Raw genomic sequence first — 21,816 nt, 5'->3', positions numbered from 1 at the left:
CACAGAGAAACTGTTAAGTAGCACCTCTTCTCTCTCAAAAGTACAGTATCTTGACAAACTGAAATTGCTTACCTGCTGTAGGTCTGCAAGGGAATACAGATGGATCTGCTGGAGAAGATATTCTCTGGGGAAAATTCTAAAAATAAAATAAAATACAGATCGATCACTTACACAATTTTTTCAAAGTACAAATGTTTACAGTATTTTGATAGCACTAATAGCCCAGGCTAGCCCGATCTCGTCAGATCTCAGAAGCTATGAAGGGATGGCCCTGGTCAGTATTTAGATGGGAGACCTCCAAGGAACACCAGAGTTGCTACGCAGAGGCAGGCAATAGCAAACCACCTCTGAACATCTCTTGCCTTGAAAACCCCCACAGTGTTGCCACAAGTTGGCTGCAACTTGATGGCAAAAGAAAAATTGCAAAAATGCTCTAAACATTTTACATATACTTTCTCAATCATTCTTAACACACACCCCCAAATGATCTAAGGATGAAAAACAGAATCTTGATTTGCTGGTTCAAATGCTCAACATCACCCAGACGGCCTTAAGTAAGTCACAGCTCTGGAGTCTCTTAGGTCATAGCTCTTTAACAGGATGTGCCATTTGCTCACTCCCCTCACTCAAGTACCCCTGTGCGAGAGACATGATGTGGGACCACCATGGAACACTGGTCTCTTCTCTTACGTTCAGTTCTTCTCTTACGTTCTTAAATACGGAGACAAAAATCCTAACAGATGGGGCAGAGGGAGGCCCACCAGCTCTACAAAATGGGGATGAATCCTCAGCCCCCAACTAGGACTGGAGTCTGTGGTGAAAAATTACGCCCTGCAGTAAACTAGGAGGGATGCTTCAGTCAGCACAACAGCAGAAGGAGAAATCCAAAATTGGACCAGGTAACGCTTACTAACTGGGGAAGGCACTGGCAAACCACCCCGCAAACAAAGTCTGCCTAGGAAACATCGGGATGTGACGTCACCCCATGGGTCAGGAATGACCTGGTGCTTGCACAGGGGACCTTTACCTTTTTAATGCTTACTAAGGAACAACGGTACTCTTCAAGCCATAAGATTTAAGGAGATTATTCAGAGTTTATGGAGATTCCTGGACGTTGTACTGGACCGTGGTGAAAAGTAATGTTGCTAAGTTCTGTGCCTTTGTATATAAAGTTTGCCGCAAGTACAATGGAAAAAATGCTAAATGAATTTAAATCTCAAATTTTGTATTCATAATTTTACTGTATTTTTTAATATTTATATTTTACTGTATTTTAGCTGTTATAGATTTATTTATATACTCCCATTGTCACTGGAATTATACAAGTGGTAAAACGGTCTTACTATTATCATGAATTGGTCTTCTGGTGTTGCCACACTGAAAACTGTTTTCTTCCTCACTTGAACGTTTTATATATGTGAACATGCATTTTACTGGTCAAAGACTGTAACAATAATAAACGTAAAGTACCGGACCTTGGTGTCCAGATAAAAATGGCATGGACTGAACTCCCTAGAAAAACAGGAGGCAATTTAGAAATGGTTCCTTGAAGGCAGAAAGCCTGAAAACCACTGTAATCTGGCCTCCCAGGGCTACCGTATTTACCCCAAAGGAAGATGGACTCTCCCAATCTTACACACAAAAAGTCTATTACTGTGCATACTTGAAAACTGTACACAAGTATAAGTTGATATCCTCTTTTTCTTGCTGGGACCCGTGGGGAAAAAAACAGTCTTTCCTTTTGGGTAAATGCAGTAATTCATGTATAGAAAAACATTACTCTGGTCAAACCATGGAAGGTTCATAGTTCCAGCGACAGTTTCTTATCCCCCTGGCAATTAGCTGGAAGCGCCACAGTGACACGTAGATAAAACCAGACATTTCGTCCAGCCTCACCTCTTGGCCCGATCAGGTATGTATCTGCCCAAACAAAAGGTTATCGCTTGCGCTCCCTACTGCAAACTGAGCTGCAGATAAGGTTTTGTTTTCCCGCATCGGAGGCGAAGTCGCAGGGGTGTGTAGCTATGTCGCTAGGCTGGTCGTAAATACTCTGAGGGCATTTAAAAGGCCGTTTGTCACGGACCCTGGGCAGTTTTTCTTCAAACAACTCAACACCCTGACAGCCAGGCAAAACGACCACAAATAAACCTACCTAAGCCTTACGCTACCAGCCAAAGTACAAATGCGATAAGCACAGAGTACATTGACAGCGCCGCGCAAAGAATTCAAGGCAGGTGGCAGGTAGGTAGGGACAAATTAACCCAGTGCTCTTGTATCAGTGGAGGATATATATATATTTGAGAGTAAAAGGTAAAGGCAGTCCCCTGTGCAAGCACCAGGTCATTACTGACCCATGGGGTGATGTCACATCGTTTACTAGGCAGACTGGTTTACTGATGGCTTGCCATTGCCTCACCCAGTTGTCTACACTTTGAGAGAGAGATTTCGATACTCATAATAAAAATAAACTGGGCGAGTATTTTATCAACAGCAAGACTTGGCCATCTTGTATCCCCTCTTGCCAAGTGGGGAAAAAAGGACACACAGGATGGTGCTGATTAATTCCACCCCGGGGGATGAAAAGCTCTTAAATTGTACTTGCCGGTAGCAGCTTCTCCACCCCATCCCCACCAAGCATACATTATTTGCTTCTGCTTTTTAAAAAGAGTATAAGTTTAATAGTATATACTGAGCTTGTGGGTCAGCAGACCTCTGGAAACAGAATGGAGGCAAAGGGATGTGTATGCGTGCGGATGCCCTGTTCTGCAAGAGGACAACATTACTAGGATCTCTAAGCCTATGTCAACGTTGACCAAGAAAATAAAAGTAGTGACAATGCCTTATAATTTAACAATAAGTAGTAGGGATAAGGAGTCAGCATGGTGTAGTGGTTAAGAGCAGCGGACTCTAATCTGGAGAACCGGGTTCGGTTCCCCACTCCTCCACATGAAGCCTGCTGGGTGACCCTGGGCCAGTCACAGTTCTCTTAGAGCTCTCTCAGCCCACGCGGAGGCAGGCAATGGCAAACCACCTCTGAAAGTTTCTTGCCTTGAAAACCCTACGTGGTATAAAGTTACTGGTCTTTTTTGGATTGTACTGCATTGTGCAATTTTCCAGCTATAAGCTGTGCATGAGAGGTTATACTTTTGTTGTAATGTCAATACTTGTGTAAATATGTAAATGGTGATAGTAGTTTTTTTATAACATTACATTGTACTGTATTAGTCGCTGTTAGTGACATTACAGCGTGTTGAACCTATTGCTCTGGCTACATTGATTTGTATATTTTGTTTATTTGAACCTCCAGGTAATAGCTGGAGATTTCCTGCTATTACAACTGATCTCCATCAGATCACCTGGAGAAAATGGCCGCTTTAACCATTGGACTCTATGACATTGAAGTCCCTCCCCTCCCCAAACCCTGCCGGTAGCAAAGAGAGACCTGGCAACCCTACTATCAGCTGGAAATCAGTTGTAGTATCAGGAGATCTCCAGCTAGTACCTGGAGGTTGGCAACCCTAATCAGACATTACTGCCAAGTCAGGTTAATTCACATAAGATGTTTGCACACGGGTATGAACACAGGAGTAACTTGGGCAAGCCCCGTCACCCGTTTCCCGCAAAGAAGAGAGAGAAATCAGCGCTCTGATTTTTCAGTGACTCTGTAGCTCACATCAGACTGACCAGAGACCAAAGGTGCTTTCTACGGTCTCTAGTAACAACGACCTCTCAATTTCATTTCTCTCCGCCGCACGTGAAACAGAATAAGCTGCGCTGAAGTTCCCTGTGATAACTCTGCTGCGTGGAAGACTGCATGCCCGCCGGAGAGCAAAACCCCCATTTCTGATTTTCTTTCGGAGGGCTGAGTGAGTTTACAGAAGGAAGTTGGCCGGGAGGCTCCTAACTGAGGTGATAAAGAATACAGGGGAGGGGGGTAAACATTCTGTCTCAAGGAGAAAGCATGCATTAAAAGAGAGAGACACAGAGAGAAAGGGCACTTCCTAGCATTTGCTTAGGTACTATACCGCTTGCTGCAGTTCTCTCCTTGAACTGCCCAGCCCTGATGCTTCGCTTCACACATCTACAGCATTTATTAGCTGAACAGCCATCCGCGTGAAAGGAATATCGCGCAGAAGGAAAGCTTCCTGTAGAGTTGCTGGTAGCTGCCTCCACTGCTTCCAAGGCTGCAAGACCTCGTAGGGGAGGGGCCGTGGCTCAGTGGTAGAGCCTCCGCTTGGCATGCAAAAGGTCCCAGGTTCAATCCCCGGAACCTCCAGTTAAAGGGACTAGGCAGGTTGGTGATGTGAAAGACCTCTGCCTGAGACCCTGGGGAGCCACTGAGTAGACAGTACTGACTTTGATGCACCAAGGGTCTGATTCAGTATAAGGCAGCTTCATGTGTTCATAAGAACATAAGAAAGGCCATGCCAGATCAGACCAAGGCCCATCAAGCCCAGCAGTCTGTTCACACGATGGCCAACCAGGTGCCTCCAGGAAGCCCACAAACAAGACGACTGCAGCAGCATTGTCCTGCCTGTGTCCCACAGCACCTAAGATAATGGGAGGGGTGGGGAATCAAACCCAGTTCTCCAGATTAGAGTCTACCGCTCTTAACCTATACGCCATGCTGGCTCAATTTCCAGCTCCTCCACATGAAGTCTGCTGGAGGATGTTGGGCCAGTCACAGTTCTCTCAGAATTGCAGAGGCAGGCAATGGCAAACCACCTCTGAATGTTTCTTGCCTTGAAAAGCCTACGGGGTCAACATAAGACAACTGTGACTTGATAGCACAGTGGATCATGCCCCACTGCACCCGTACTTCTAGGCAGACCTAGAGTGCTGAGTAAGGGCAAGACCTGTTGGGTCTTCCTCTTTTCCTGCTGCCTTCAACTTCTCCTAGTATGACTGTTTTTTCCAGTGACTCTTGTCTTCTCATAATGGGACCAAATTACAACATCCTCAGTTTAGTCCTTTTAGCTTCTAGGGTCAGTTCAGGCTTGATTTAATCTATAACCCACTGATTTGTTGGTTTTTTTTGGCAGTCCACAGTATCCATAACACTCTCCTCTGGCTAGTCACAGATAATCTCTGCTCCTCATGCCTTAGCAATGGTCTTTACATGGCGGTCATCTGGGGAGAGGACGTGGCTCAGTGCAAGAGTGCATGCTTGGCATGCAGAAGGTCCCAAGTTCAATCCCCGGCACTGTCAGTGAAAACAACCAGGCAGTAGTTGACGTGAAACACTTCTGCTCGAGACCTTCGAGAGCTGCTGCCAGCCCTAGTAGACAAGACTTGGTGGACTAATGAGCTGACTCAATATAAGGCAGCTTCGTGTGTTCATCTAGCCCCTTTGGGGGAACTAGTCGATACAACAGGCATCTGGGAATCTTCATGAAGAGGGCCCCTGTCAGCGTTGTAAACATTTTCACGTTGAAGGAGAATACAGCAACTTTCGCTGGTTTCTATCACCTAACATGTGGATTCAAGGACAAGATATAGGAGAGCTTCATAAAGTAAATTCAGTATACAGCCTGGGTAGCCATTTTGCCATGAGCTTCAGAAATACCCAAGAGCAGGGACGGTAATGATCACTAGAAGGGACAAAAACAACAACATAGCATATTTTTCTCTTCCTCAAGGAAAGGCTATCCATGCCGTAAAAGCAACAGGGTGCCATCATGACTAATAAGTCTCCTCTTAATTCTCTCTAAACAGCACTATTAACAGTTTGTTTATATAAATTCTGACAGGATTCAGAACTGCTGGCTGTGGGCATACCGAGATGAAGAGGCAGAAGCAAGAAGCGTTTCACCAAGAAGAAAAAAGAGCAAAACCCTTAAGTTACCTCATGTTCTTGAGACAGAGTCACTGCTATTTAAGGACTGTGAAGCAGTAAGAGCCTGGTGATCTATTTACCAGTGATGCATTTATCATAAAGATGGAAAATTATAAGGGGGATACAACTCTGCTCATGCCCTGTGAGGTAAAAAGAAACCCAGGAAAAGCCCTTAGGTGCTTTCTTAGAAGTGAACTGAAGGGAAATGTTGGCAATCCTCCACAGGCACTGAGGAAGCCCTGGGCTACACGTCAACAGCTGAATGAGGTGATCCTGATATGCTTCAGTGCTGAGGTGGTAGAATGGACAACTACTGAGGGGGTGTGGCTCAGTCTGTAGAGCATCTGCTTGGCATGCAGAAGGTCCCAGGTTCAATCCCTGGCATCTCCAGTTAAAAGGACTAGGCAAGCAGGCGATGGGAAAGACCTCCGCCACAGCTAAAGTTTGGAAGCAAGTGAAAAAACCTTCAATTCGTGACTGGAGAGAGAAATTATGGATGTATATGAGGATGGCCAAATTAACCGAATTCCTACACGGAAAAGATATGGAAGAATTTAAAAAAACATGGGCAAAGGCCATCACATAGTGGGATAAAATGGCAAAAATGGATTTTACTACTTTAATTCGTGAGTTATAGAAACTAGTTTTAATATTTTTATATTTACTGTTGATAGATATTTTTAAAACTGTTAGGACACTTCTTCGGAAGTCGGGTGATGGGTCACATTTTAAGGTGGGTGGAGGGGCGAAGGGGTATCTTTTTGGTCTTAAAACCAAGTAACTATGAATGTATTAATAAGTATATATAGATACTCCTTTGTATTGTTTTTTGTTATATTTTATTGTATTTTTATTGTATTTGTTTTTTTATGTTTTGTTATAAAAATTAATAAAAAATATTTTTTTAAAAAAAGGAAAGACCTCCGCCTGAGACCCTGGAGAGCCGCTTCCCATCTGAGTAGACAGTACTGACTTTGATGGACCGAGTGTCTGATTCAGTATAAGGCAGCTTCATGTGTTCATGTGTACTTCAGAATACAGAAATAAACAGCCGTACGTCTGAGTTTTCAAATACTTCATTGAAACTGGCAGACCAGCACAAAGTAGAGAAACACGAAGAATTTGCCACACACACACACCCAGATGCCAACCCATGGACTAGCACAAGCCACTATTCAGCAGTAAATGCAAAACAGGCAAGGCAGGGTTTGGGCGAGCCATCATTTGCCTAGAAACCAGAACAGCAAGCCACAGTTCTGTCCTGCTTTGGAATTATGTATACCCGGAGCCGGTGCGTCAACCCTCATGACAGCAGAAGTAGGGGTTTGAAAGCACCTGTGATGTACTACAGGCTATGGGGTGACTGAAATGGTTTTACAGATCCAAGGCTATTTACAGTTTGTCTGACAAGAAATGAGAGGTGCCAATCTGCACCTAAAGGGTACATGTCTGAGTATTCTTTCTAATCTAATCCGTAACAAGTTTGGTTTCTTCTTATAATTTAAAGAGGTATCTCCCACTTCCCTTCTTAAACATTGTACATAAGAACATAAGAAAAGCCCTGCTGGATCAGACCCAGGCCCATCAAGTCCAGCAGTCTGTTCACACAGTGGCCAACCAGGTGCCTCTAGGAAGCTCCCAAACAAGACGACAGCAGCAGCATTATCCTGCCCGTGTTCCACAGCACCTAATATAATTATATATAATATAATTATAATAAGAACATAAGAAAGGCCCTGCTGGATCAGACCCAGGCCCATCAAGTCCAGCAGTCTGTTCACACAGTGGCCAACCAGGGGCCTCTAGGAAGCCCCCAAACAAGACGACCGCAGCAGCACCATCCTGCCTGTGTACCACAGCACCTGATATATTCAGCATGCTCCAATATATTCGGCATGCTCCTCTGATCACTGCTCTAGGAAGAAAACTTCTACCCTCTCCCTTTACGTTTCTCATAGATTTTAACAAATTTTTTTGATAATTTTAGTTCTCAAAAAATCCACATCCTAACTTCACCCCAACACCCGTCTTCCACCCTCCATCTACCCCCCTGGCTTCTCCTCCTTCTTCAGACTCTAATCCTCCTTTGTTTCACCCCTTTGTAGCTTCTGATGGTTCCTATTTTCTCAGGTTTGCTTTTGTTCCTCTGCTCCCCTGAATGCCTCTTCACAGTTTCCTCTGGACTCTTTTCTGTCACCTTTTTCCATCAGCTCTGGCTCTTCATGCCCCAGCTAGTATCCACGCATCCCCCCCCCACTTTGCCCCACGGCTTCAAGGCCCTGAAGCCCAGTTACTTTTCTCTCTTTGTTTCCTTTGATCTCTTTTCTTCGACTCTCTTCATTGACTCGGTTGGGCCCTCCCTGCCTCTTTATTTTAATCAGAACATTCCCTTTTTCTTCTTCTTCTCCTTTTTTTTTTTTTTTTGCTTTGGTGTTAATCAAAAGCGGTAATTTCTTTCTCTGATGCTTCCCCTGAACTGCGGTCTTCATAAGCCAACCCCACCTCCAGTTTTATACTAATTGAAGGAGACACTATTGCCAGTGGGACGTTCAGCAGGGGGAAAAGAGAATGTTGACAACGGTTGCAAGTGAGGGAACAAGGTATTAAGGTTTAAAGTACTTCATGTGCTCTCCCCTCACAAAGCCGCAGCATAACTGCTTCATACACATTTTCTCACCCGCACACAGGACTAACATTCAGAGCAGGCCTTTGGTCACTAACGTCTGGCATCTTGGCTGTCAGAAGCGTCTTCCTTCAGTTGTTCTTGACATTATTAATCAAGGCACTGACATGTGCTGTCTCCGGAATAGCAAAGGTCACCTACCTCCCCAACCCTTTATCTTTAAGATGATAACTGTAAGCCAGATCACTTTTTCTTTTTTCTTTTTTACACCCCATCTTTCTCTCACTCCAGGAGAACGCTGGTCACGGAGGGTGTCAGAGGCATAATTGGTTAAAGTGTCAGACGAGGATCTGAGAAACCCGGGTTTGAATCCCTGCTCTGCCATGGCAGCTGACTGCGTTTTCAAAATGTTTGCTACACATTTTGTATGCAGGAAGTTCTAGGTGACCCGGTGTCTCGCAGGTAGCAAAGCTGGCAAAGACCTCTCTTTAGACTTCAGAGAACTCTTGACAGTTGCAGTAGACGACACTAACCTAGGTGGGCTAGTGATCTTATTGTCAGGCCGCTACACACGCCTTCTTTATACCTAGGGTTGCCAACCTCCAGGTACTAGCTGGAGATCTCCTGCTATTACAACTGATCTCCAGCCGCTAGAGATCAATGCACCTGGAGAAAATGGCCACTTTGGCCATTGGGCTCTACGGCATTGAAGTCCCTCTCCTCCCCAATCACCGCCCTATTCAGGCTCCACCCTCAAAAACCTCCCGCCGGTGGCGAAGAGGGACCTGGCAACCCTATTTATAACTTGTCTCCAGTTTCCGCACTTGGTCTACGATGACTGTACACATTCGTATCGTGCCAGGGACACTTTAAATTAATTCCGCTTGCAGGGCTGATGGTTTGTTTAGGCCTTCTCTTCCTAATATCAGCCCCCCCCCAAAAAAAAACCCACCACCAGTGAAATGCTGATGAATCAAAGATCTCTGAAGGCTCTACACAATTCCGCTGTATTGAAAGTATCTAGTTACAACTCCTTGGGAGACGCAAATGGCCAACGCTTTAATTGCTGGGTCATGGGAACCAAGAAGAGGAAGTGAGAGATGGACAAGTGAGGAAAGAGGTGGGGGGAGTGAGAGGGAGCCCCCCCACCAAAAGGAAGTTTGTTCTCCTCTGCCACCCCTTCTCCATACCTCCTTCGCAGGTCTTCAGCCACCGCCGCTCGGCAGCTGAATAAATATGCTCGGAGGGATTTCAGCTGCTGTCTCAGGCGAACCACGGTTGCCAGCGGCTCAACGTGTCTGTACAACATCGGGTTCTCCTGATGGATGTCAATCAAGGGCTCTTCGTACACATATTCCAGGAACTCTTTGGCTTGCTTCGATACCTACAATGGGAAGGGGGAAAAGATCCATTAAACTTAGCTCGGCTTCTAATACAGTCTTTTAAATGCTTACAGGCAATCAATACCCTCTCTTTAGCCATCTTCTCCAAGTTTTCACTTAAGCAGTCTAAAGCTGTAACACAACCTAATTTATCTTGACGCGTTTTATTTATTGGGTGACACTTGAAATGTTATGTAGATGCTTGAAGTAAATCTTTAATGTTGTAATACCAAGGATATTGGCGCTAGCGAAGAGACAGAAAAGTGAACACAGTAACCATAATACTCGGTTCATGGTACGTTCTACCGAATATACTAATTATGCCCATACTAAAGAAATTGCCGCTACCTAAACACTCAAGCAAAGAATGGATAAAGTATGCAGCTTGATCAAAGCAATGTGGTTTTGAGATCTGCGACTTTCCCAGAATACCATCTGGAGACAGATATTAATTTCATTTACATCTGCACTGCTATTTGGCTATTGCCTACAAACATTTCCCTAAGGAGGCAATGACACAGCTGTGTGTGCTTTAAGATGCCCCAGTAACCAAGCAAACTGCGATATGACTGCAGATGCAGAAGAGTTTTAATTTTCATTTGCAATCAAGCCTTCACCCCAACCTCCAGCCAGGTAGTATTTCCTAAGCTTGCTCATTCACACAACAACCATCCAAGTGACTGATGTATGCTGATATCACCATGCTGATTCTGTGAACTTAGGCAGATCATGAGAGGGAGGGCAGGGAGGGATGAGTCGGTGCTTGGCCTTCTTGGCGGTTTCTTACTTTCCCAGGGTAATGCCAATTGCCACTTTGGGGTCAGGAATTTTTCCCCCTCCAGACCAGATTGACCAGGGATCCAGAAGGTTTTCTGCCTTCCTCTGGGCATAGTGCAAAGGTAGGGTTGCCAGCTCCGGGTTGGGAAATATCTGGAGATTTTTGGGGCGGAGTCTGAGGAGGGCGGGATTTGGGGAGGGGAGGGACTTCAATGCCATAGAGTCCAATTGCCAAAGCGGCCATTTTCTCCGGGGAACTGATCTCTATCGGCTGGAGATCAGTTGTAATAACAGGAGATCGCCAGCTAATACCTAGAGATTGGCAACCATAACATAAGGATATTGCTGTGTAAAGGCGCCCACAGGCCTTAAACCTGCAGTAGTGATTTAAAAGGGGGGGGGGAATCAGAAGTGCCTCTAAAAACCATAGTTTTGTATCGTTAAGCTAATGGATTATGACATACAGCGAGGCAGAGAGTAGATATGGGTTAATTCATGGAAGACTGAAAGAGGCAAGAATATTTGTATTTTCCCTTCCCGCTCAATTGGATTCAGATGATCGCCAAGAACGACTGAATTACAATAATCCTGAGAATGAAGGTCTGTTTTCCTAACTCATATAGAGGGAAGTAGGGTTGCTAGGTCCCTCTTCACCACCGGTGGGAGGTTTCTGGGGCGGAGCCTGAGGAGGGCGGCATTTGGGGAGAGGAGGGACTTCAATGCCATAGAGTCCAATTGCCAAAGCAGCCATTTCCTCCAGTGGAACTGATCTCTATTGGCTGGAGATAAGTTGTAACAGCAAGAGATTTCCAGCTAGTACCCGGAGGTTGGCAACCCTAGAAAGAAGAGAATGGAAGAAGCCCTCTCATTCTTTACTTCTGTGATCCATCACCTCTGTGAGGATAAAGGGAAGAGTTACTTGGGGCTGACTTCTCTAATTGAAGAATCGTTAGCCTTCTTCCTCAACTTTCTTCCTGAATTCAATAATACGAAGGCTCTAGGACTGCTCATGCCACAGGCAACCAGCTAGTCTTTAAAGCTCTAAGGGAGGAAGATCTCTCATGCCTAATGGCATTCCCACTGAGATACCTTTATTAGTAACAAAAAGAACAGAGGACATCTCAGTGGGAACGCCACTGATCATAAAATACCTTCCTCCACCATTCTGTGCTGGTGTCTACATTTGCAGAACTTTCTCTCTCTCAACAGTATGTCATATTTTAGCTCACCAAAATGTATGAAGGTCATGATGGGGAATAATTACTTCATGAAATAAGGAAGTGCAAAAGCACCTGACTGAGGATTGCAGGAAAAACTAACAGGCTGGTTCAGACTACTATGACCGCTCAACGGTGACTGATATGATTATTTAGCATCTATACAGCATGTCAAGTGTTCGCACGCATCCTTATACTATCCCTTTAAGGTAGCCCATTATTATTATTTCTATATCATAGGTAGGGAAGAGAGGAATGGAGTTGAGGGATGCCTAAAGCAGTCAAAAAGACTTGAACTATGGATTTCACAGCTTACATTCTCAGACATTGGTCTGTTATGCATGGCTGTTTTCACTCGCCGTCACCCCTCCAACGACTTCAGATCTTTGTTTTGATTATGCATGCCGTTTCTAACCGTCAGAGGTCGCCTCGCTCTCCCCCTGTGTTTCCCTGCATTTTGCCCGCGTTTGCAAATTTGAGATAAAATAGGTCTCTCAAAACGTGGGCAAAAAGCGGGGGGGGGGGGGAGCGAGGCGACTTCTGATGGTTGGAAACGGCATCCATAATCCAAACAAACACCCGAAATCATTGGAGGGGTGATGGCGAGTGAAACAGCCATGCATAAAAGACCATTGTGAAGCCTGGCTTTTGGGCAGCTGATGAAGGGGCAATGCAAAGGTGATCAGTACATGATAGCAGCCCCCCCCCTAATTCCTCACGCCAGCAAATAACTCTGACATGGAAACTTCTGTAAGGATCAAGGAGTATTACCTGACCCATTCTGGCCTAGTGTTGTTAAAATGCTTCCCGATCTCTCTGCAATTTCATCCTATAGCGGTAGAGCATGAGGTGGCATCTCTCAAGGTTTACCAGCTCAGGACACACTGCAAACTTGGGTCCTGGCAGCCTCTGTACTACCCCACCTTTTGTGTAACTTAAGATCGGACACTGGAACGTATGAATCGATTCAACTGAACAGCACAGTACTGAGCATGAGAAAAGGCCACATGAACATTGTGGCATCGATCTATTATGATCATAATGCAAGCCACCTCAAATGATGTATCACATCGAAGCCCTCCAAAACGATATTGTCTGATTTCTACGTATTGTTTTCAAATCCAGAGTTCAAGTAAACCGAAGACTGCAAGAAGGACACTAGACCAGGGGTCACAGAATCATAGATTTGGAAGGGACCACCAGGATCATCTAGTCCAACCCCCTGCACAATGAAGGAAATTCACAACTACCTCCCCTCCACACACACCCGTGACCCCTACTCCACGCCCACAAGATGGCAAAAAAAAAAAAAACCCTCAAAAATCTGCATAGCCAATCAACTCTCCATTGGCTAACCAGAAGCTTTGCTGGGCAGAAGCCCCACCTGGCCATGCCTACTTTCTAAAAATATTTGGTGGGCACCAGGAAAGGAGTCAACGGGCATCATGTTGCCCACGAGCACCAAGTTGGAGACCCCTGCACTGAATCATAAAGGAATATAGACATCATCATGCCCCATATTTATAAAAAGGCTTTTTCTAAGCGTTCCACAAAAACAGCACTTCCCACCGAACAGAACAATTCCGAGAATAAGCAAAAAGTGTTGCCTGCAGGTGTTCGAAGGAAATTGTGTTATTTTACTATAGATTAGGAAATAAATTCTTTATTAATAGCAAGAGATTACCTCGAATGTAAACACGACCAATAACAATTGGGGCACGATAAGAACAGGCGAACGATTCCACGTGCCTTCAATGAGGCAGCTGTGCATTTTCAAATACAGGTGAGGCTATAAAATGAGTGAAAGCTTATGGGTCAGGACCCATAAGCCGCAATAAATGCGGCTTTCGATTTGTTCACTTTTAAAAACATCGGCAAGAAACACAACCGTGAGACAAGACTGTGGGAGACAACACATGGGCAAAGCCAAAAATATCACAAATCATAAGAGCATTATATCCCATTTCTTTCCTTAAGCAGCATATTTGGATCTTTCCAGATATATTGATTTGCGCTCACTCAGGGTGCTCTTTTAATGTGTTGCATGTGGCTCGGATAAAAACAGCACTGAGAGTGCGAAGCTATTATCGGAGGAGTAATTACAGCACTCAGACAAAACAAAAATAGAGCCTACTTTATTTGTAAGGTGGAAGTAGAGGGGGGGAAATGGATATAGGCACCATCAACAGAGTCATCTAAGAAATTAGCGTAGCAGTGACCAAGGTCCTTGTGCGTCTTTCTCACAGTCTTTAAGATTGTGTGAGAGCCAATACAGAGTAGCTCCTTTGGAGGGTGGACTCTACGGCATTCTACCCCGCTGAGGTCCTTCCCCTCCCCGGGTTCCACCTCCCAAATCTCTAGGAGCTTCCCAGCCCGGAGTCGACAAACCTAAGATTCAGGGCTGCTAAGTACAGAGCTGGTCAGAGCAACGTCACCCGTTTTGTAAACAGTATTGCATGATGAATACAAACCAATGTGTTTAGTCACATTTCTGTTGGGCCATACATGGCTGCGAGATTGAGTAGAGCATAAGGTGAGTAGATCACCTGGTAGATCATAAGGTGAGCCAGGCCTGCCTACAGTCTTGGTCTCAGCGTAGCTTATTAAACAAGTCAAGGTACCAGGGTTGCCAACTTCCAGGTAATGGCTGAAATCCAAAAATAACACCCTATGCCAGGGGTTGCAAAAGTGCGGCTCCCGAGCCGCATGCGGCTCTTTGAGCCCTTGAGTGCGGCTCTTTCCATGTCCGGGCCCGGCTGAGTAGCGGGAGAGAGTCTGTGCAGGAGGCGCTTGGGTTACGTAGGAGCGACCACATGCCGCTGCTTGGCGGGCCTGCTGTGGGGAGAAGTCTGCAGGAGGCACTCGAATTACAAAGGAGCGACCACGTGCTGCTGCTGCTGGCTGGCCTGCTGTGGGGATTGGGGGTTTCTTAAGCAGCGGAGGGAGCAGCCGCCGTTTCGATATTTGCACGGTAAGCCCACCCGCTGCCTCTTGGCTTCTGCTGTTGGCTCGAGTCCCTCTTCAGAAAGGCTCGAGAGAAATTCTCATTGCTTTGGATGTGCTTCCCCCAGATGAGGAAGCCCCGCGCAGCACCTTTCTCGCTTGAGGCCGCCCGCAGGCCGGAGGGGAGGGGGAGGCAGAGAGCGAGCTGCCCCAGCGGCTGCCACCTCCCCCCTCCCTGCCGCGCGGGCCTCTCTTTCGGTACGGCCGCTGTCGCCCCCAGGGCTGCAGAGCGGGCCCAAGGCTGTGCTCAGGCCACCCCTGGGAGGGGGGAGGGGGCTGGCACCGTGGCCTCGAGGGAGGAAGGGGCAGTTGGGGGACTCTCCTTTCTCTCCCCCCCCCCGTGGAAGCCGCCTGGGCGCGCGGCCCTGCCTGCCTGCCCCCCAGCTGGGGGGGGGGGGCTCCTCCATCCAAGCCACCTTGCCAGGGCACCCGCCTGCCTGCCCTGAATCTGGAGCCTGTCGGTCCCAGAATGGTGGGGGGGTGAGCACCTGCCCCTCCCTCTGGCCAGGAGGGAACTGGCATGTCCTTGGGGGGGGGGGAGGATGGATGGACTGTGCATCTCCACCTTGTTTGTTTGCATGGAACACACACAGACCGGGGACCTGCTGGCCTCTTCCTCTGTGCCTGGGATCCCTGGACGTCTGGACCCTCGCTGGGTGATGGTGGTGGTGGGGAGAAAACAGTGGGCCTTTTTGTCTGGCAATTGTTAGTCCTCCCCTGGCCTATTACTACAGGTTTCCCCTCTTCCTGCTACTTTGTGCCTCTTTCAAAAGGAACTGGGGGGGGGGGTTTACACTCTCCCCACAGCCATTCACCACCCCACTGTGCAGTAGGTGCTCTACTGGTTTCCACTTCTGCTAAATTTTAATTAAAGTTTATTAAGTTAATAAACAGTGTACCTACCTATATAGTTTGAGTTTAAAAAATTTGGCTCTCAAAAGAAATCTCAATCGTTGTACTGTTGATATTTGGCTCTCTTGACTAATGAGTTTGGCGACCCCTGCCCTATGCTGTAATGAGGATAACTCAAGACAAGAAACAACACGTAGCTCAGGTTAATCACTATATTACCAACATACAATACAGATCTAAACAGATACAAAAATCCCAAGTACACGATACATACAAAACAAACACGACCCAACAAGGTTATACAAGTATTATAAGCTTGTTAGGTCGCGTTTGTTTTGTATGTATCGTGTACTTGGGATTTTTGTATCTGTTTAGATCTGTATTGTATGCTGGTAATATAGTGATTAACTTGAACTTCCAGGTAATAGCTGGAGATCTCCTGTTATTACAACTGATCTTCCAGCCGACAGAGATTAGTTCCCCTGGAGAAAATGGCCACTTTGGCAATTGGACTCTCTGGCATTGAAGTCCCTCCCCTCCCCAAACTCCACCCTAATCAGGCTCCGCCCCAAAAACCTCCTGCCAGTGGTGAAGAGGGACCTGGCCACCCTACAAGGTATCCCTGTGTGGTTTTCTGCAGTGCACCCAACGAGAAGAATACCAACATTACACAGCTTTTCTCTGCGATAATGCAGTTAGAACTACAGTAAAACCACACTCCCTACCAGTTCCAGGGAACTCAGGTTTGTGAAGTATATAGTTGGCCTAATTCTAAATCATACAATAGGACAAATAGAATACACCAAGTTTCTGACTTCGGCAAAATACTGACTCACCAGCTTAAACTTTTTGCAAGATTTAGACCTTTCAGCAGCAATCAGATGTTTAGCCAGCGAACGGGAGGACGCTAAAACACCAGTGACATTACACATGCACAGGGAACTCCGACGAAACAAATCAAAAGACATGCCTAGTTGTGTCAACATTACCAAATATGGGGCATACCCTGATTCCTATACACGCCTCAGAATAGCTGGCGAGAAAAATAACAGGTTCTAATTTCCATCTGGTAGCAGCAAGGAGGGACGGAGAGTAAAAGCCCACAAATGCGCCGTGCAGTTCCTTCTGTGCTTAGAACAGACAGCGCCAAAGTTGCAAGAAAGCCTGTATAGCCACCGAAAGTCAAAATTGAGATGCACTTTTCAAAAAAAAGTTTGAAATTCCACTTCCAAGTTACATTTTGGCATGGCGAAAACTGAAACAACCGTGACTAATAAACAAAATGCTGGTGTAAAAGTTTGTCAGAGTCATCTTGTTGGTAGAAAGTTGGCATCAAACCCCACTTTTAATTTTTTTTTTTACATTTTTTAAATATAAAGGAAAAGGGTAAGGGAAATACAGGGAAAGGGAATATTCGAAAAATAGAGCAGTTAAAGAAAGAGAAAAAAAGAAAATTACTTATATACATATAAATTACATAGCTACATGGCCTATATAAGTCAAGACAGTTTACCTAACACAGAAATATGATTTATAGGAGTATCAAAATATTGTCGATTCTCACCTTCTAGCATCAATTATTTTACTACATGCTGTATGGCCTACACAAATAGTTTTTCTCAACATGAAGATATAATTAATAAAACCCCACTTTGATAGCACTGCTTGATAGATCACACTGTTCAGATTTCCTTCAGAATCTCTTTCCATTACAACAAATATGGCCTGCATCTTGGCCATATTTTGTATCACGCACATAATTAAGCCCCCAAACAACAACACGCTGGAGAGCTGTAGTGGTTAAGAGCGGTGGTTTGGAGCGATGGACTCTGATCTGGAGAACCGGGTTTGATTCCCCACTCCTCCACATGACCGGCGGAGGCTAATCTGGTGAACTGGGTTTGTTTCCCCACTCCTACACATAAAGCCAGTTGGGTGACCTTGGGCTAGTCACACTCTCTTAGCCCCACCTACCTCACAGGGTGTCTGTTGTGGGGAGGGGAGAGGAAGAGAAGGTTATTGTAAGCCAGTTTGATTCTTCCTTAAGTGATAGAGAAAGTTGGCATATAAAAACCAACTCTTCTTCTTCTTAAAAAATTAAAAAAACAGCGGGGGCTATCTCCTGAGGTCATGCTTAGTTTGGCCCTCTCTGACAGTGTAAGAGAGGGGGTCCCCAACACAGCGCCTAGTGACACCGTCCCTGCTATTACAACTGATCTCCAGCCGATACAGATCAGTTCCCCAGGAGAAAATGGCCGCCTCAGCAATTGGACTCTATGGCACTGAAGTCCCTTCCCTCCCCAAACCCCGCCCTCCTCAGGCGCCACCCACAAAATCTCCAGCTATTTCCCAACCAGGAGCTGGCAACCCAATATGACAGTCAGTTTGTGGCAACCATTCTGTGGCTGCACCCACCACACTTTGTCAGGACTCCAAGGGTTCCCGCACGCTTACGAAGTTTGGGCAACCCTGGCCTAAACATTAATATTGACATCACAGGGAAATATATTCAAGCCTATCATTTTGCCGCTGGAGTAGTTTACCAGTGACAGCTAAGTATTCAACATAATTTAATTGCAATTGGAAGATGCAGATCTAAATCAGCATTATTTTGCATTTTAAAGTGTTTAAAATACTTCACGGTACAAGGCAGCTCTGCATTATGATGTCCATAGTGCAGAGGCAAAGGGGGGGGGTGCGTTCTGCCGAAAACCTCCTAGCAAATTCATAATAGAGATGACATTTGAACTGGGGACTTCCGGATTCACATCTCAAGCTCTTAGCCCGGTGATCCTCAAGCTTTTAAAATTGGGATCCAGTTCTAACCTTACCATGCTTCTGGAAACCCACTTTTAAACATACTGTAGCAGCCCTTTGACACTACTTTGCTTTAAAAAATAAAGTCTTTATAAACGCACCTATAAATATCTGACTAGGGAGGACTCTCCAGATGCAGTTGGCCAAGCAGACTCTAGACTATGAAAATTTGGCTAGAATAAAAATGTGTTAGTCCTTAAGGTGCGGTTCTGGAGGCCTCACTTCAAAAAGGATGTGGACAGAATGGAGCGGGTGCAGAGAAGAGCGACCAGGATGATCGGGGGCCTGGAGAACAAGCCCTACGAGAAAAGGCTGAAGGAGTTGGGAGCGTTCAGTCTGGAAACAAGGAGGTCGAGGGGAGACATGATTGCTGTCTTTAAGTATCTGAAGGGCTGTCACTCAGAGGAGGGCAGGGAGCTGTTCCTGTTGGCAGCAGAGGATAGGACTTGCAATAATGGGTTTAAATTGAGGGCGGAAAGGTACTGGCTGGATATGAGGGGGGAAATCTTTTACAGTAAGAGTTGTTCGACAGTGTAATAGGCTACCTAGGGAGGTGGTGAGCTCCTCCTCTCTGGCAGTCTTGAAGCAGCGGCTGGACAAGCACTTGTCAGGGATGCTGTAGCTGACCCTGCATTAACCGGGGGTGTGTGGACTAGATGGGCGGTCTGGCCCCTTCCAAGTCTATGATTCCATGACAATAAAAAGATATCCCAAGACTTGCACTGAACATATACCTTCGCTCATCGTTAAGACTGAGAAGACACCCCTGAGAGCACAGTTGCCCAACGAGCTCCATACCTTGTATTTTGAAGTGTCCCAGTTATGAACCAGCCGTGCAGGAATGAGGAAGGTGTCGTCCACGTGGCAGGAGCCGCAGTAATACCAGCCGCTGTAGCTGCAGACCTTTGCTTTGCCGCTGGATAGGCCTATGGAACGCTGGCAGCCTGCCAATGGGGGAGGAAGGAAAAAGAGACGGGACTATTGTAAAAAAGATGAATTCTTAAATCGCTGTCCTGGGAAATAAAAGTCTCCATAAGAACATATTTACATTAGTTTTTGGTACTAAGCGCTAGACCAGGGGTGTCAGACATAAGGACCGGAGGGCCTAAGAGCCAGCGTAGTGTAGTGGTTAAGAGCGGTGGTTTGGAGCGGTGGATTCAGACCTGGAGAACCGGGTTTGATTCCCCGCTCTTCCACATGAGTGGCGGAGGCTAATCTGGTGAACTGGATTTGTTTCCCCGCTCCTACACACGAAGCCAGCTGGGTGACCTTGGGCTAGTCACAGTTCTCTCAGCCCCACCTACCTCACAGGGTGTCTGTGGTGGGGAGGGGAAGGGAAGGTGATTGTAAGCCGGTTTGAGTCTCCCTTAAGTAGTAGAGAAAGTCGGCATATAAAAACCAACTCTTCTTCTAGAGGGCTCTTATCTGGCCCGCAAGGCAGCCACCCCCACCCCAGTCCTGATCTAGTTTGGCAGGATTGCCAGGTCCCTCTTTGCCACCGGTGGGAGATTTTGGGGTTGGAGCCTGAGGAGGGCGGGGTTTGGGGAGGGGAGGGACTTCAATGCCATAGAGTCCAATTGCCAAAGCAGCCATTTTCTCCAGGGGAACTAATCTCTATTAGCTGGAGATCAGTTGTAATAGCAGGAGATCTCCAGCTAGTACCTGGAGGTTGGCAACCCCATTGCCAGCCAAGGCAGCTGCCACCTCCTCTAGTCCCAAGGTGTCAATTATCAAAGACTGTTTTAGTGGTGGAGCCTATAGACAGTGGGGTTTGGGGAGGGGAGGGACTTCAGTGGGGTATAATGCCATAGGGTCCACCTTCCAAAACAGCCATTTTCTCCAAGGGAACTGATCCCTGTCACCTGGAGCTCAGTTGTAATAGCAGGAGATCTCCAGCCATCACCTGGAGGTTGGCAACCCTACTGTTCTGGTGCAGCATAACTATTTGACTTGTACTTGGCCTCCATTTCCTTGATGACACATTCCTGACCCGGGTCACAGAGTATAATATGCACAAAAGGCTATGTAGCTCAGAGATTTACGGAACGGGCAACTTCGGAAGAAAGACGCAAAGCCAGCTAACAGTTTCCCATGGTGGCCCCGACTCTCTCTGCCTCTGTCTCCGCCCCCCCCCTCCCCTGCACCCGACACGCTAAACTATAAAACCACACACACTTTGCACTTTCTTCCCTTTGCAGGTTTTATATTACAAGGCCGGTTATTTCTATGACCCCCCCCCCTTCATATCGAGTTATGAAAGCAGTTGATTCCTTTGATGTTATGAGGTTCAAAGCGATGCACGGGGACAAATGTAACTCAGCAGCAGACACCAATTAAGCTATTTGTCAAAAAAATAAAGGAGGACCAGAAAGAGAGCTGAGGGGGCAGAGCTCCCACACGAGGCTGAACGCTTTCACAGAGCGCACAGCCTGGATTCAAAAGCTTACAGTGCAATTGTCTTCCATGTGATTTTTTTTTATGACAATTATAAGTTAATGGAGAATGTTTTCTTCTCATTACCAGTTTTAGGGATGCAAGTAGGGTTGCCAAGCCCCGGACTGAGAAATACCTGGAGATTTGGGGGTGGAGCCTGAGGAGTGCGGAGTTTGGAGAGGGGAGAGATTTCCATGACATAGAGTCCAACAGCCAAAGTGGCCATTTTCTCCAGGGGAACTGATCTCTTGTCGCCTGCTCCCAAACCATATAGAGCTTTGAAGGACAAGAGCGGCACCTTAAATTGTGCCTGGAAACAAACTGGGAGCCAGCGTCGATGGGCCAAGACTGGAGTGGCATGATCCCTACGCCTCACTCCAGTCAACACCTAGCAGCAGCGTTCTCTACTAGCTGAACACTTTTCAAGGGCAGCCCCATGTAGAGTGCATTGCAGTAGTCTAATCTAGATGCAACCAGGGCATGCATCACAGTTAGGGTCGCCAACCTCCAGGTACTAGCTGGAGATCTCCTGCTATTACAACTGATCTCCAGCCGATAGAGATTAGTTCACCTGGAGAAAATGGCCGCTTTGGCAATTGGACTCTATGGTGTTGAGGCCCCTCCCCTCCCCAAAGCCACCCTCCTCAGGCTCCGCCCCAAAAACCTCCCGCTGGTAGCAAACAGGGATCCGGCAACCCTAACCACAGTGGCCAGATCTTTTCTACCTACGAAAGGCTGCAGCTGACTGATCAGTTGAAGCTGGTAAAAGGAAATTGGATCAAAAATATGCAAGCTGTCCAAGTAGGGTTACCTGCACCAAGTTGGGAAATTCCTGGATATTTGGGGGTGGAGCCTGGGGAGGACAAGGCATAATGC

The 21,816-nt window shown here is 46.4% G+C and overlaps 1 protein-coding gene across 1 annotated transcript in view; it reads right to left on the bottom strand.

Annotated features, from left to right (window-relative positions):
• PLEKHM3 (pleckstrin homology domain containing M3) overlaps positions 1 to 21,816 on the bottom strand; it is a 65,576-nt gene that overhangs the window by 23,852 nt on the left and 19,908 nt on the right. Inside the window, exons 3-5 of the mRNA XM_056861503.1 lie at positions 19,306 to 19,451; positions 9,650 to 9,843; positions 73 to 136 (exon numbers count right to left, since the gene is read on the bottom strand). Of these exons, the coding sequence (XP_056717481.1) occupies positions 73 to 136; positions 9,650 to 9,843; positions 19,306 to 19,451 (404 nt within the window). The remainder of the gene's footprint in view (positions 1 to 72; positions 137 to 9,649; positions 9,844 to 19,305; positions 19,452 to 21,816) is intronic.

Source organism: Euleptes europaea, chromosome 15, assembly GCF_029931775.1.
Source record: "Euleptes europaea isolate rEulEur1 chromosome 15, rEulEur1.hap1, whole genome shotgun sequence".
Classification (NCBI taxonomy): domain Eukaryota; kingdom Metazoa; phylum Chordata; class Lepidosauria; order Squamata; family Sphaerodactylidae; genus Euleptes; species Euleptes europaea.
The sequence above is the reverse complement of the archived record's forward strand: the minus strand, read 5'-3'. Positions and strand labels throughout refer to the sequence as shown.